An 11599-nucleotide genomic window follows, 5' to 3' on the forward strand; every position below is an offset into this window, starting at 1 on the left:
TGGCTGTCTTGGCACCCTCAACCTTTAGGGGCCTGACAGATACCATCTCACTCCTACTCATGGAGTGCCTCTTTTTAGACGTGGGGTTACAGATGCCGTGGGTCCTGCCAGCATTACTAGGTTCCATGCTAGGACCTGCACATCAAAATGAAAGGGACAGTGTGGTGACATGTGGCTTGTGGGTCTGTTGATTTGCATGGACTTTGTGGTTGGAGGTTGATCTTGGCAAACCTTTGATCTCAGAGTGGGATGCTGTTGCTTCCACATGTAGATTTGTATCTAGCTTGACGAGTAAGCAGATTTGGGCAGGCCGGACAGACTAAGCTTGTGCAGTGGGGCTCAGACTAGCTGCTGGCCCTGCCCGGCCACCTATTTAGGACAGCTTTGTGGGATTGTGATAGAAATGTACAGGGACAGCTGTTCACCTCTGGCTTGAGGTTGTTGGCACCTGTGGGGATGTGGGCTTCCTATGGCCAGGCTCCTGGGCCACACATCTTTGTACTTCCATCTCCAGGACAGGGTCTCACGTATTGCAGGAACTGAGAAACTAAAAGGATAACTGAGTGCAACTTGTTTGAAGAGCCATTCATGTGCTCTCTGGAGGGAGTTGCAGCTGAGCATAGATGTTTCTGATGAAACATATTTCCATTGCTAAGAATGTGTCCACCCCCCCTTTTTAAAAAAATTGCTTCTTTAAGAGAAGAAGAGAGAGTGAGCACCCCCAATACTCCGGTCCAATCTCAGCCTCAGACAACCTCAGATCATGGCCTGGTGTAGAGAGGTCTTTGGACTTGAACCTGGCACCTTCCATGTGGGTCAGCCTCACAGAGCATTTTATTTCACCACTGTGCCACTGTCCAACTCCTCCATCCCTAATTTTTGAGGGTTGTTTTCAACTGGACGTGGTTGTTTCCAACCACCCTGAGGTAGCCACAAATGGCTACCTCAGAGACCAGAGGTGATCATTTCTCATCATAGCCCCAAGTGAACCTTCTGATTACATGCTGTCTCTCTTGGACTGTCACCTCACTTGTGCCCCCAGGTCAAGGAAGGTCTGTTCTTTGTCAAGAGGGGTCTGTTCCAGGTCAATGGGGGACTGTCCTGTATCAAGGAAGTCTGTTCTAGGTCTAGAGTGGACTGTTCTGGATGTTCCCAACTCCAGCGAGACATTCTGTGTTGAGAGGTGATGTCCAGCAAGGCAGGGCTGTTCCAGGTGAAGGAGGTGGGACCAGGTGGGTCCTGCCTGTCTTTGTGAGGGCAGCGTTTCAGTGGATCTTGGTTGGGGCTGTGAGCCTAGCTCACAAAAGATGAGCTCAGTCTGGTGTCAGGCCAGCTTTTGCTGTGGAGGTTACAGTTGATGTGTCCAACGGGCGGAGCTCTGCTGTGTGTCAGATGACGTCAGAGAGGAGGAGGTGGAGGCACAGGGCTCCTTCTGCAGTGAACCAGCTCTGAACGTAGCTGTGACGGTTTTGGAGGTGAGGCTTATCATTGTGCTCTCTCTCTCACTTTTGCTCTTTATAATTGTCTTGTTTGTAGGGTCAGCCTCAACCCCTTCCTTAGATGCTGAGTAGGGTGCCAGGAGCTGGCCAGTACCTTTCCATTGCCTCTGCCCCATTGATCTACTTTGGGGCTGAACATCCTACCTGTTGGCACCTGTCTGGGGTGTGAGACCCTGTCTGAAGGAGGATGAGCTGACCTGCGCTGCTGGCTGCCATCTTTCTGCGTCCAAGTTTCCCAGGATAGAGCAGAACCAGGAAGGGCTGGAGCTACATTTGTTTTTGTTGCCTGGGTGCCTCCCCTTTTGAGTCCTCTTCTCACCTGTTAAGGTTACACCCGAGTGTTGGAGGAACAGGTAGAGATGAGGTCCCTGTGCAGAGACTGTGTGGCAGCCCTGCCTAGCCTGTCAGGCCCTGGCTGGCTGCAGAGCCAGAGTCACACGGATCTGCGTGTTGTCAACGCCTTTCTTGCCAGTCCGGCAGATGCCAGCCCTTGTTTGCATGGGGATCGCCGTAGTGGTTTTGGCCGTTTATGAGCCTTAGGTTCAGTGCAAACCATTTGTCAATAATGAACTCCAACCATTGCCGTTTCTGCCTGCAGCCTGGAATTGTGTCGCCATTTAAACGAGTATTCCTAAAAGGTGAAAAGAGTAGAGATAAGAAAGCCCATGAGAAGGTGACAGAGAGGCGCCCTCTGCACACTGTGGTGTTGTCATTGCCTGAGCGCGTCGAGCCAGACAGACTGCTGAGCGACTATATTGAGAAGGAGGTGAAGGTAAGTCGTCACGGGCCACAGGGCGTACCTGCCAAATGACAGCGAAAGTCACGTTCCCGCCCATGGAACACTCAGTTCATAGGGCACATCCACAGGAGCACCCTGCTGGGTGATCCCACCGTCTTACCTGTAGTAATATCTAATAGTTGGGAAGCTCAGACCCAGACTCCATCTTCTGACCCCAGTCTGTGGTTCTGTCTGAATTAGCTTGCATCATCTTCCTCTTGAGGGCCTAGCAGTGGGGCATGTACTGCTCAAACCCGTGCCACCTCTGGTATGCAGCTGAAAGAGCTCCTTGGCCCAGACTAGGAGTTGTTGAGTGAGGCTTAGTCAAGTGGGACCTGCGACCTTGATCAGGCCATGTGTCTGAGGCCTGTCATCGTTTATGAGGCCTGTGGCCTGCATAAAGTGATCTTTAGTCCCTCCCCTGAAATGGAAGTGACTAGAAAGTCATAAAGCTGTGAGTTAGAGGATGGGACAGTGTAGTGGCATGTGAGGTAGTCTATAACTCGGAAGGAGATCGTGAAGGTGAGGTAACTGAGTTAGAGCTGATGTGGCCTCACCTGGGTCCTCAGAGGCAGAGAGTACAGGGAATCAGAGGTTGTGGGGCTATTTGGATGTCCATGGAAATGCTCTCTGGTCTCACCTGGCCTGGCCAGATGAGTAGCTCATTCCCAGTGCAATGGGATGTGGGATTTTGGGAATTGTAGACACCTGGCAGAGGTTGAGGGACCCATACTGAAGATGAGGAGGGTGAGTCAAAGCCCACCATAGAAGGGTGAGGGTCCCCTCTCCCTTTCTCTGTCAGGCTTCCTGAATACCTGTATTCAGGCCTCTCCCTCAAGGAAACTTTTTTTTTTTTTTTTTTTTTTAGAATTTTTCTTTTTTTTTGAGAGGTTTTTGCTACAGGGCGTGTGCGCTCGCCAGACAGACAGAGACATAGAGACAGAAAGCGAGAAATCACCCCCCGGGGGGATGGTCACGCTGCAGTCCCTTCTCCTCCATTCTCCTCTCAGGATCTTGGGCACGCATGCACATGTGCCTGGTGTGAGTTTTAAGCCACTGGGTCCGGGACGCGAACCTCGGTCGACTACATGAGAGTCCAGCGACATGGCCATTATGCCAACTGCTGGTCCCAATATTTTTCTTTTCTTTTCTTTTCATTGGTTGTACAATATGCAGTTGGGTGTTGTGGAGAAGAATTGAGCCCTTTCTGTTAACCAGTGCTGGCTGCAGGCATTGTAGCTTTTGGTGCATCTCATCAATTTGCTGAACATACTTCTCAGATATAATGGTTTCACTGGGATTCAGAAAGCCATAGTGGATCAGACCTCACCAAAGAGTGACTATGACCTTTTATGGTGCAAATTTGGCTTTTAGAAGTGCTTTGGAGCTTCATTTCAGTCCAACCACTAAGCTGGTCATCACCAGTTGTATAAAATTCTCATTCATCTCATGTTACAACCCAATCAAGAAGTGGTTTGTTGTGTAGACTAAGACAATACTTCAAAAAGACAATTTTTAAAAATTTCTGATCAGCTCATGAGGCACCCACTGAGTTTTTTCACCTTCCCAATTTGCTTCAAATACCAAACAACTTAGAACAGTAGACGTTGAGTTCTTCATCAACTTCTTGCATAGTTGTAGGAGGATCAGCTTCAATGATTGCTCTCAACTGGTCGTTGTCGATTTCCAATAGCTGGTCTAGCACCATTTCTACAGTATGGACATCTATGAGACCGAGGGCTTCAACCTGGTCATGTTCCTGCTCAAGAGTGGCACGTCCATCCCGCTGCATGACCACCTGAGCATGCACGGCATGCTGAAGGTGCTCTACGGCATGGTGCACATCAGTTGCATGGACAAGCTGGAGACCAGTGGCGGGCCCCCACTGATTTTCTTAGTATTCATGATGGAGTGTGTGTGCACACATGACAGAGAGGAGAGAGACTCTGCAGGTCACACTGCAGTCCTCTTCTTCCAGTCTTTAGCCCATTAGGATCCTGAGCATCTCTGTACACACCCAGCATGCTTTTAGGACAACCAGGATGGGATCTCAAGCCATGGCTGGCAAGTGGCTTCCAGCTCTTCAGTCTTGTACGCTGCTGACTGTGCAATGGGGGCTGGATCCTGCTGACGGTTGACAGAGTTGCAGCCAGTCAGTGGAGGAAGGACAGCCTTTCAACAGATAGTGCTGAAGCAGTTGGACATCTATAAGCAGAAGGTGAATGTTGTCCTAAATGTCACATCTTATACAAGAATTGATGAAATGAAAAGTAGAGAGGCAAGCCATTTATAGGACACAGAAATGGATTATTACCTGTTGATGATAACGTGTATGATATCCTCAGCTGGACTGGTGTGAAGTGTATTCGTGTTGGGTAAATTCACTTTACAAGCTAAGTAATGTATAGTGATTGGATGTATAAAATAAATTTAAAAAACAGAGTTGGCTGAAATGGACACGGGCCTACATATAAAACTGTAAAAGTTCTAGCAAAAGATGTAGAAGCTCTTCCAGATGTAGAGCTAGGAAAACAGTTCTTAGATTTGTTACCATATATACAACCCATAAAAGGTAAAATTGGGACCAACAGGTGGCATGGTGGTTCAGGCACTGGACTCCCACATGGCTGACCATGGTTTGAGTCCTGGATCTGGAGGCTTGAAAATCATGCTGGGCGCATGTGTGTGCATGCCCAGAATCCCAAGAGGAGAATGGAGGAGAAGGGATTATGGCATGGCCCTTCTACCTGAGGTGTGGTTTCTCATTTTCTCTCTCCTTCTCTCTGTTCCTCTTTGGTGAGCACATTCACACATGCCCTATAGCAAAAACTAAAACCTAATATTCAAAAAGGAAACAACAACAAAAATAAACCATGCAACTACCAGACAACCAGCAGTTGTGCTCCTGTGCCAGGGAAATGTGTTCACATGGTAACCTCCATATGAATATTCAGATTAGTTTTATTCATATAACTAGAAACTGGAAACAACCCTTGTCCTTCCATGGGTAAGTAATTAGCAAACTGTGATCCATCCACACCCTGGAGGACTACTCGGCAATAAACAGGAAGGAAATAGTGATGCATACACAGTCTGGACAGATCCAGAGACTGATGCTAAGTGGCAAGAGCACTTATATGGGGTTCTGCGCTGTGTGGTTCCCTTTCTGTGGCATTCTTGAAATGACATTGCTACTGAAATGGAGAGCACTCAGCACTTGCTGGGATGGGGGCAGGGTAAGGCTCAGGTGTAAAAGGCCAGCCACGAGTGTCCTCACAGTGATGGATATTCTGAGTTGTGTCACACCCATCTCCATGAACGCTGTCATGCTGTCGTTCTGTGTGACGTTCCCTATGGGGCTGGTAGGGGCCAGAGCGCAAGGGCACTCCCTGTATTTCTTACAGTAGCATGTGTGGGATTTACAATGATCTTAAACCAAAAAGTTTAAATAAATGTGACTACTGATGAACAGAAGTATAATTTCACTACTGTTCAGTACTGCAGTAAAATAGAGTACATGAAACAAAATTATAAGCACTAAGTAATAATTAACTAAAAAAATTAAATTGTGAATTTAATAAGCAATGACCAACTGTGCTTTAAGTCCTGGACCTGATGGCTTGAAACGCATGCTGGGCACGTGTGCATGCATGCCCAAAATCCTGAGAGGAGAATGGAGGAGAAGGGATTGCAGTGTTCCCCCCACCCTGGAGTGATTTCTTACTTCCCTCTCTGTCTCTCTCCAGCAAGAGCATGAGCCCTATGGCAAAAACCTTAAAAGGAAGGAAGAAGGGAGGTAGGAGGGAGGAAGAAAAAGAAAGAAAGAAGGGAGGGAAAGAAGGAAGGGAGAAAGGAAGGAAGGAAGGAAGGATCAGAAGGAAGGAGGGGAAAGAGATGGGGAAGTGGGAGTAGTGATACAGTTGGAAGTCAGTGAGTATTGTCTTCAACTGCAAAGCCAAACAGCAGTAGAGACCCATTATTTAGAGAAATAGCCTAAGAGGTTGATGGAAATGGGAGACTCCAGTGTGGTTGCCTCTCAGAACTGGTTTATAGGGTTGTCTTAGTTCTCAGTGCACTTTTTTTTTGTTGTCCTTTAATCTCCACTAAGCCTTCATAAAGTGGAAACATTCTTACAATATTTTCTGCTATAAACCAACTTGCCCCAGTAGGTGCAGGGTAGGGCTTGCTATGGGCAGGTAGGTAATTTGGACTATGAATGGACAGGCATGCTGTGTGGTGGTTTCTGGGAGAGGCCATGGAAATTAATCACATCTGTAATGTCAAACCCAAAATGCTTCTGGGTAAGATATTTTAAATTTTTCAGACATCTTTTAAATAGGTAATCTATGCCTATGACACAAAATTCAGATGGTACAGAGAGTCTTAGTATAAGAAATTGTCCACTCCCTCTTAGCCAGTAGTCTCCAACCTTCTCAGCACCAGGGACCGGCCTTGTGGAAGATAATCCCTCCGTAGACCAGGGTAGGGGGGATTGGTCTTGGAATGACCCAGGTGCTCCACATCCACTGTGCACCACATTTACACCACTACCACACTGCAATATGCAATGAGGCAATCACACAGCAATAGGTTTGTACTCCCACGAGAATATGACACTGCCGCTGATCCCATAGGAGACAGAGTCCAGGCAGCAATGGGAATGATGGGGAGCCACTGCCAACACAGACAAAAGCCTCACTTACTCACCTGCCGCTCACCCACTGCTACGCAGCCTGGGAGCAGGCAGCAGACCATGGACTGGCACCTGTCTGCAGCCTGGCCCCCAACGGTTCACGGAGTCACACTGGTCCATGGCCCTGAGGTTGGGGACCTCTGCTTTAAGGAGTCCCTGGCCCAGTGTCTATGTGTCCTTGCAGAGTTTGTTTCTGTACAAATGTACATATTCATTTGTTCTCCCAATGGCATACACAGTTTGCACCAGGCTTTTTCACACCTAGCATTGTATCTCAGTGTATCTCGGAGAGTGCCCATTTATGACATATGAATATAAAGCTGCCTCATGGACCAGTCAGTGGTGTGGTTGAGGCAGCTGGGTCCCATGTGCATAATTTGAGTCCTGGATTGGCCATCCTCCACGGGATGTACTTTCTTACTTTCTCTCTCTATCTGTCTCTCTATGGTAAACATACATGCCCTCTAGCAAAAAAGCAAACAACCAACATCTTATCTGTTTTAATTTTTTTAAAGCTGTTTTAACAGCTGCATAGTATTCCATTGTGTAGTGATAATATATTTTATTTAATCAGTGATCTAGCAACACATGTCTAAGTTGTTTTCAGTCGTTACACACAAGCTCTACTATAGCTATAGGACAAATTCTGGAAGTAGAATTTCTGAGTCGAAGGCTAGATTACCTTTTATTTTAAAGCCTGAGTGTGCATGTGTATACGTGTGTACATGCCTGTACATGTGTGCATACAAGCACCCCCTTGCTGCAGTCCTTTATTCCAGTTCTCCATCCCATCAGGATCCTGGGCATACATGCACACATTTTTCCCCCCAAGCTGCTGGAGCCAGGACTCAAACCCTGGGCAGACATGTGAGATCCAGCTTCCACTGGCAGTGCTTACCACTGAGCTATGGGGCTGGCCCAAGGTTAGTTTTTAATTTCGCCAAGTTCTTCATAGAGGATTTAGGCCAACATATGCCATCAGCGGTCTGTGAGGGTGCCTGTCTCCTTCACTCTAAGCAACAACAGTCTGTACTCACACTCTGATCTCTGCCAACATGTTTTTCTGTTATAGTTTGTACTTAGGAGGGACGTTGAGAGTCAAATCCCTGTTTTTCTATTAATAGATCCACTTCCCATATATCCATTGTATTGTTGGTTGTTTTCTTATGTGTTTTTAGTAGCTGTCGGTATGTCGGTAAGTCAGCCCTTTGCTGTGCAGTTAGATGCAGATTTTTTTTTTTCCCATTTGCCATTTGTCTTTGTTTGTAGTTGTCATCAATTGGTTCTTTTACAGCAGAGCCTGAAACTGGAGATGGTCTTCCACTGGTCTGTTAAGGGCAAGGTAGGAAAAAGAGTGAAGGAGGCAAGGTGGGGCGAAGGAGAAGATGGGTGAATATTGTAGGCTCAGTGATTACCTGCAATTGGGCCCCATGCTCTAAGGCGTGGAATGTGGCATAGACATGGGTCTGGGCTTGTCAGTCATTGGCTGAGGAACACGTGGGTGGGAAGTCTGTGGGAGTCCCTAGTCACCTCTGTGCATCTGGAGGCAGCTGGGGCCTTGCATCCCCACCGGTGTGACAGCCAGTATGTGTGCTGTGTTCCACCCTATACGCTCTGATTCACTAGTTTCTCACATTAAATTCCCTTCGTCCATGCTCAGATTCTCCAAAGGCTGTAACCTGTAGAAACCTGCCCGGGTGAACTGAAGCCTCTCTGGCTTCCAGGGGTCCGTGACTGACTGGCACTCCTTGTCTCCCTCCTTCCCTGCCCATACTTGTGTCTGTTCCCTGGTTGGTGGTCCCTGTTGCTTCATGGTCTCAGCCCTTGCTTATCCTGCCCTTGCCAGGTGGTTTCTGATTTGTAGATATGTCTTAGGGGATCTCCTGACTTTTCTGTCCCACTGCCATGGAGTGATGGAGTCCAACTACATTGCAGAAGAGTGGCTTCTTTGCTTGCTTATATGCTAGCTTGAGGAGCCCAGAATGACCAGTTAGCAACTGATCCTTGTCGTGTCTCCTGTCAGAAGAAACATTTTACCTCAGGCCCTCAAAACTCAGAGCTAGACTAGCCAGTGGCATGGTGGTTAAGGTGGCTGGATTCCCTCCCCACGCCCCACCCAGGGATAGTCACACCATAATCCCTTGTTTTTCTTTCAGGATTTTGGGTATGCACACAGATGGGCCCAGTGTGTCTTTCAAGCTGCTGGGTCTGGAACTTGAAACGTGTAGTTGGCCATGTGGGATCTGGCTGCCTTAACCTCCATGCCACCTGCTCTGACCTTAATGATAATGTTTTTGATTTAGTACTTTGGCCAGACGTAGGAGAGAGTGGGGTAATTTTTCAGGGCCTTCCAGCTGACCTTTTCTACTTCAGTAACTCTTGTTCACAGGTCAAAGAACCAACATAAGACCGGCCAGCAGGTGGCGTGGTGGTTAAAAGTGCCGGATTCCCACATGGCCGACCATGATTCAAATCCGGACCTGATGGCTTGCTTTCTCACTTTCCCTTTCTCTCTCTCTCTGGTCAAATGAAAAAATAATAACAAAATGGAATTAAATAAATAAATCCTTTAAAAAAAAAAAAAAAAAAAAAAACCAGTGTGAGGACTCTGTCAGTTGCTAAACTAAGTATGTCTATTCCTGTTCCTGGTCTTTTTTCATCAGGAAGTGAACAGATGCCTTCTCTTGAGTCTTGATCCAATGGACGCAGTTTGAGGTTGATGTGGCTTGGACTCTGACTCCCAGGGTTCCCTGTTCCACAGAGGGCCTTGCTGGCAGGTTGGGGCTCTGAGCATCAGCAGCAAATGTTCAAAGAGTCCCCTATTTCTTCTTCTTTTTTTTTAATCTTTATTTGTTTATTTATTTAAACTTGACCAGAGAGGGACAGAGAGATAGAGACAGAGTGAGAGAGAACATGAGAAACCAAACTACCAGGTCCGGGACTCGAACTGCTGTCAGCCATGTGAGAATCCAGTGCCCTTAACCACCATGCCACTGCTGGCCCTGAGATTGCCCTATTTCAAATGTTCAGAGATCCCCACTCCTGAAGGCATTTTTCCTGGGTGATGGAGTCCCTTTGGGTGCATCCTTACTCCCAGGCAGGCTTGGCCTGTCGTTCAGTTTGTGCTTCTGGGTCTGAGAGCTGCTTCAAGTCCAGAAGCTGAGTCAGGGATTGACCCCTCTGATTGCAGAAGCTCATCCCTCTGTATGTGTGAGGTCTTCAGAAAAATTCATGGAAACTGGGTATTGTGAAAAAACGTGTGGCTTTCAAACTTTTTTACACCAAAATGAACTCAGACTTTAATTCCATCCTTCCATCAATGTTTTGAAGTCCCCTTGTCTGTGAAGCAGTACCCTCTTGACTGCCTGTGTGCCTTGCCCCTTGAAAATTCAGCATTCTGTGAGCCATCTGCATGGGTCCTTGTGACTGTCGTGGTTACCTTGCTGCTTAAGAGCACCAGCCATCCCCAGCCAGGTGCCTCAGAGCTGCCCTCTGACTTCTGCTGTCCTGGGGTCCTGGCACCCCCTTGTTCCTATGGAGCCCAGTTCTGTACAGGCACATCTGACCATGAGCTTTCCTGCCAGGGGCTGAGGTTCTTGGGTGCTGGTGCCCGTTCTAGCACATTCCTCAGTGCCATGGTAGGGGGAGTGGTTCAGTTCCTCCCAAAGCACATGGGCCACAGGTAGATTTTCCTGTCGTTTTGTAGATCCGCTCCAGCCTGGCCACTTCCCTGAGCCTTTGGATATCTTCATGCCATTTGCCAGAGCAGCTCTGTGACCTCTGCTTGGTTGAATGTGTGCTGTCATTTTTGTAGAGCACCTGAGAGCCAAGCCAGCAGCCCATGAGAGTGGGCTGTGGGCCTTTATTTGGTGTGATTTGCATCAATGAGTGTGTCCTGTTCGAGAGTGACCCTCCTTCACCTGAATATCCAGCCCCTAGACCCAGTCTTGCTGCACATGTGCAGGCTAGCTCCTGCAACACATGTGGGTTCCAGAGAGGGTCCTGTAGCCACTGGGGAGGGCAGAGCAGATCTGCAAGAGTGAGTACTGTCTAAAAGATGCCTGTTCGTGAGAGGCTTGTGTGTTACCTTCAAGCAGGGGTTACTGGGGGAGGAGTTCTACCAATAAGAAGAGTGGGCCCCTTCTGCAGACCCTAAGTGTTCAGAAGAATTTGGGGATTGAGGTTTTCAGGCATCTACCCCTAAATTCCCATCCCAACTTTCAGGGTCCTGTCCTTCTCTCTGGTTCCAGACTTGGCCTCAGCTGTGGCAAACATCTCAATTAAGGCCTGTCAGATGGAAGTTACTGGGAGGCTGATGTGGTCTCTAGGGAGTTCTAGGGACCAGCAGTTGGCGTAATGGCTGTGTCACTGGACTCCCATGTAGTCGACCGCTGTTCAAGTCCCAGACCCAGTGGCTTAACTCACGCTCAGCACATGTGCGTGTGTGCCCAAGATCCCAAGAGGAGAATAGAGGAGAAGGGATTGCAGTGTGGCCATCGCCACTAGGGGATGATTTCTTGCTTTCTGTCTTTCTCTGTCTTTCTGGCGAACACACGCGCCCTATAGCAAGACCCTCTCCAAAAAAAAAAAAAAAAAAGGAGTTCTTTTGGTATGGTGATAAAGGGGCTG

The 11599-nt window shown here is 47.9% G+C and overlaps 1 protein-coding gene across 4 annotated transcripts in view; it reads left to right on the forward strand.

The window, feature by feature from the left end:
- The window catches only part of CCM2 (CCM2 scaffold protein), a 34937-nt gene that overhangs the window by 4267 nt on the left and 19071 nt on the right, over positions 1-11599 (forward strand). For 2 of the 4 annotated variants that reach the window (XM_006166032.3, XM_006166031.3), the window contains exon 2: positions 2098-2271. The exons of 1 other annotated variant lie outside the window; for it this stretch is intronic. In XM_006166032.3, the coding sequence (XP_006166094.2) occupies positions 2098-2271 (174 nt within the window). Of the gene's footprint in view, positions 1-2097; positions 2272-8267; positions 8313-11599 lie in introns of those variants that run through there. One more of the 4 variants, XM_027767284.1, reaches the window with a different exon arrangement.

This window comes from Tupaia chinensis, unplaced genomic scaffold, assembly GCF_000334495.1.
Source record: "Tupaia chinensis unplaced genomic scaffold, TupChi_1.0 Scaffold144150_1, whole genome shotgun sequence".
Lineage (NCBI taxonomy): Eukaryota > Metazoa > Chordata > Mammalia > Scandentia > Tupaiidae > Tupaia > Tupaia belangeri.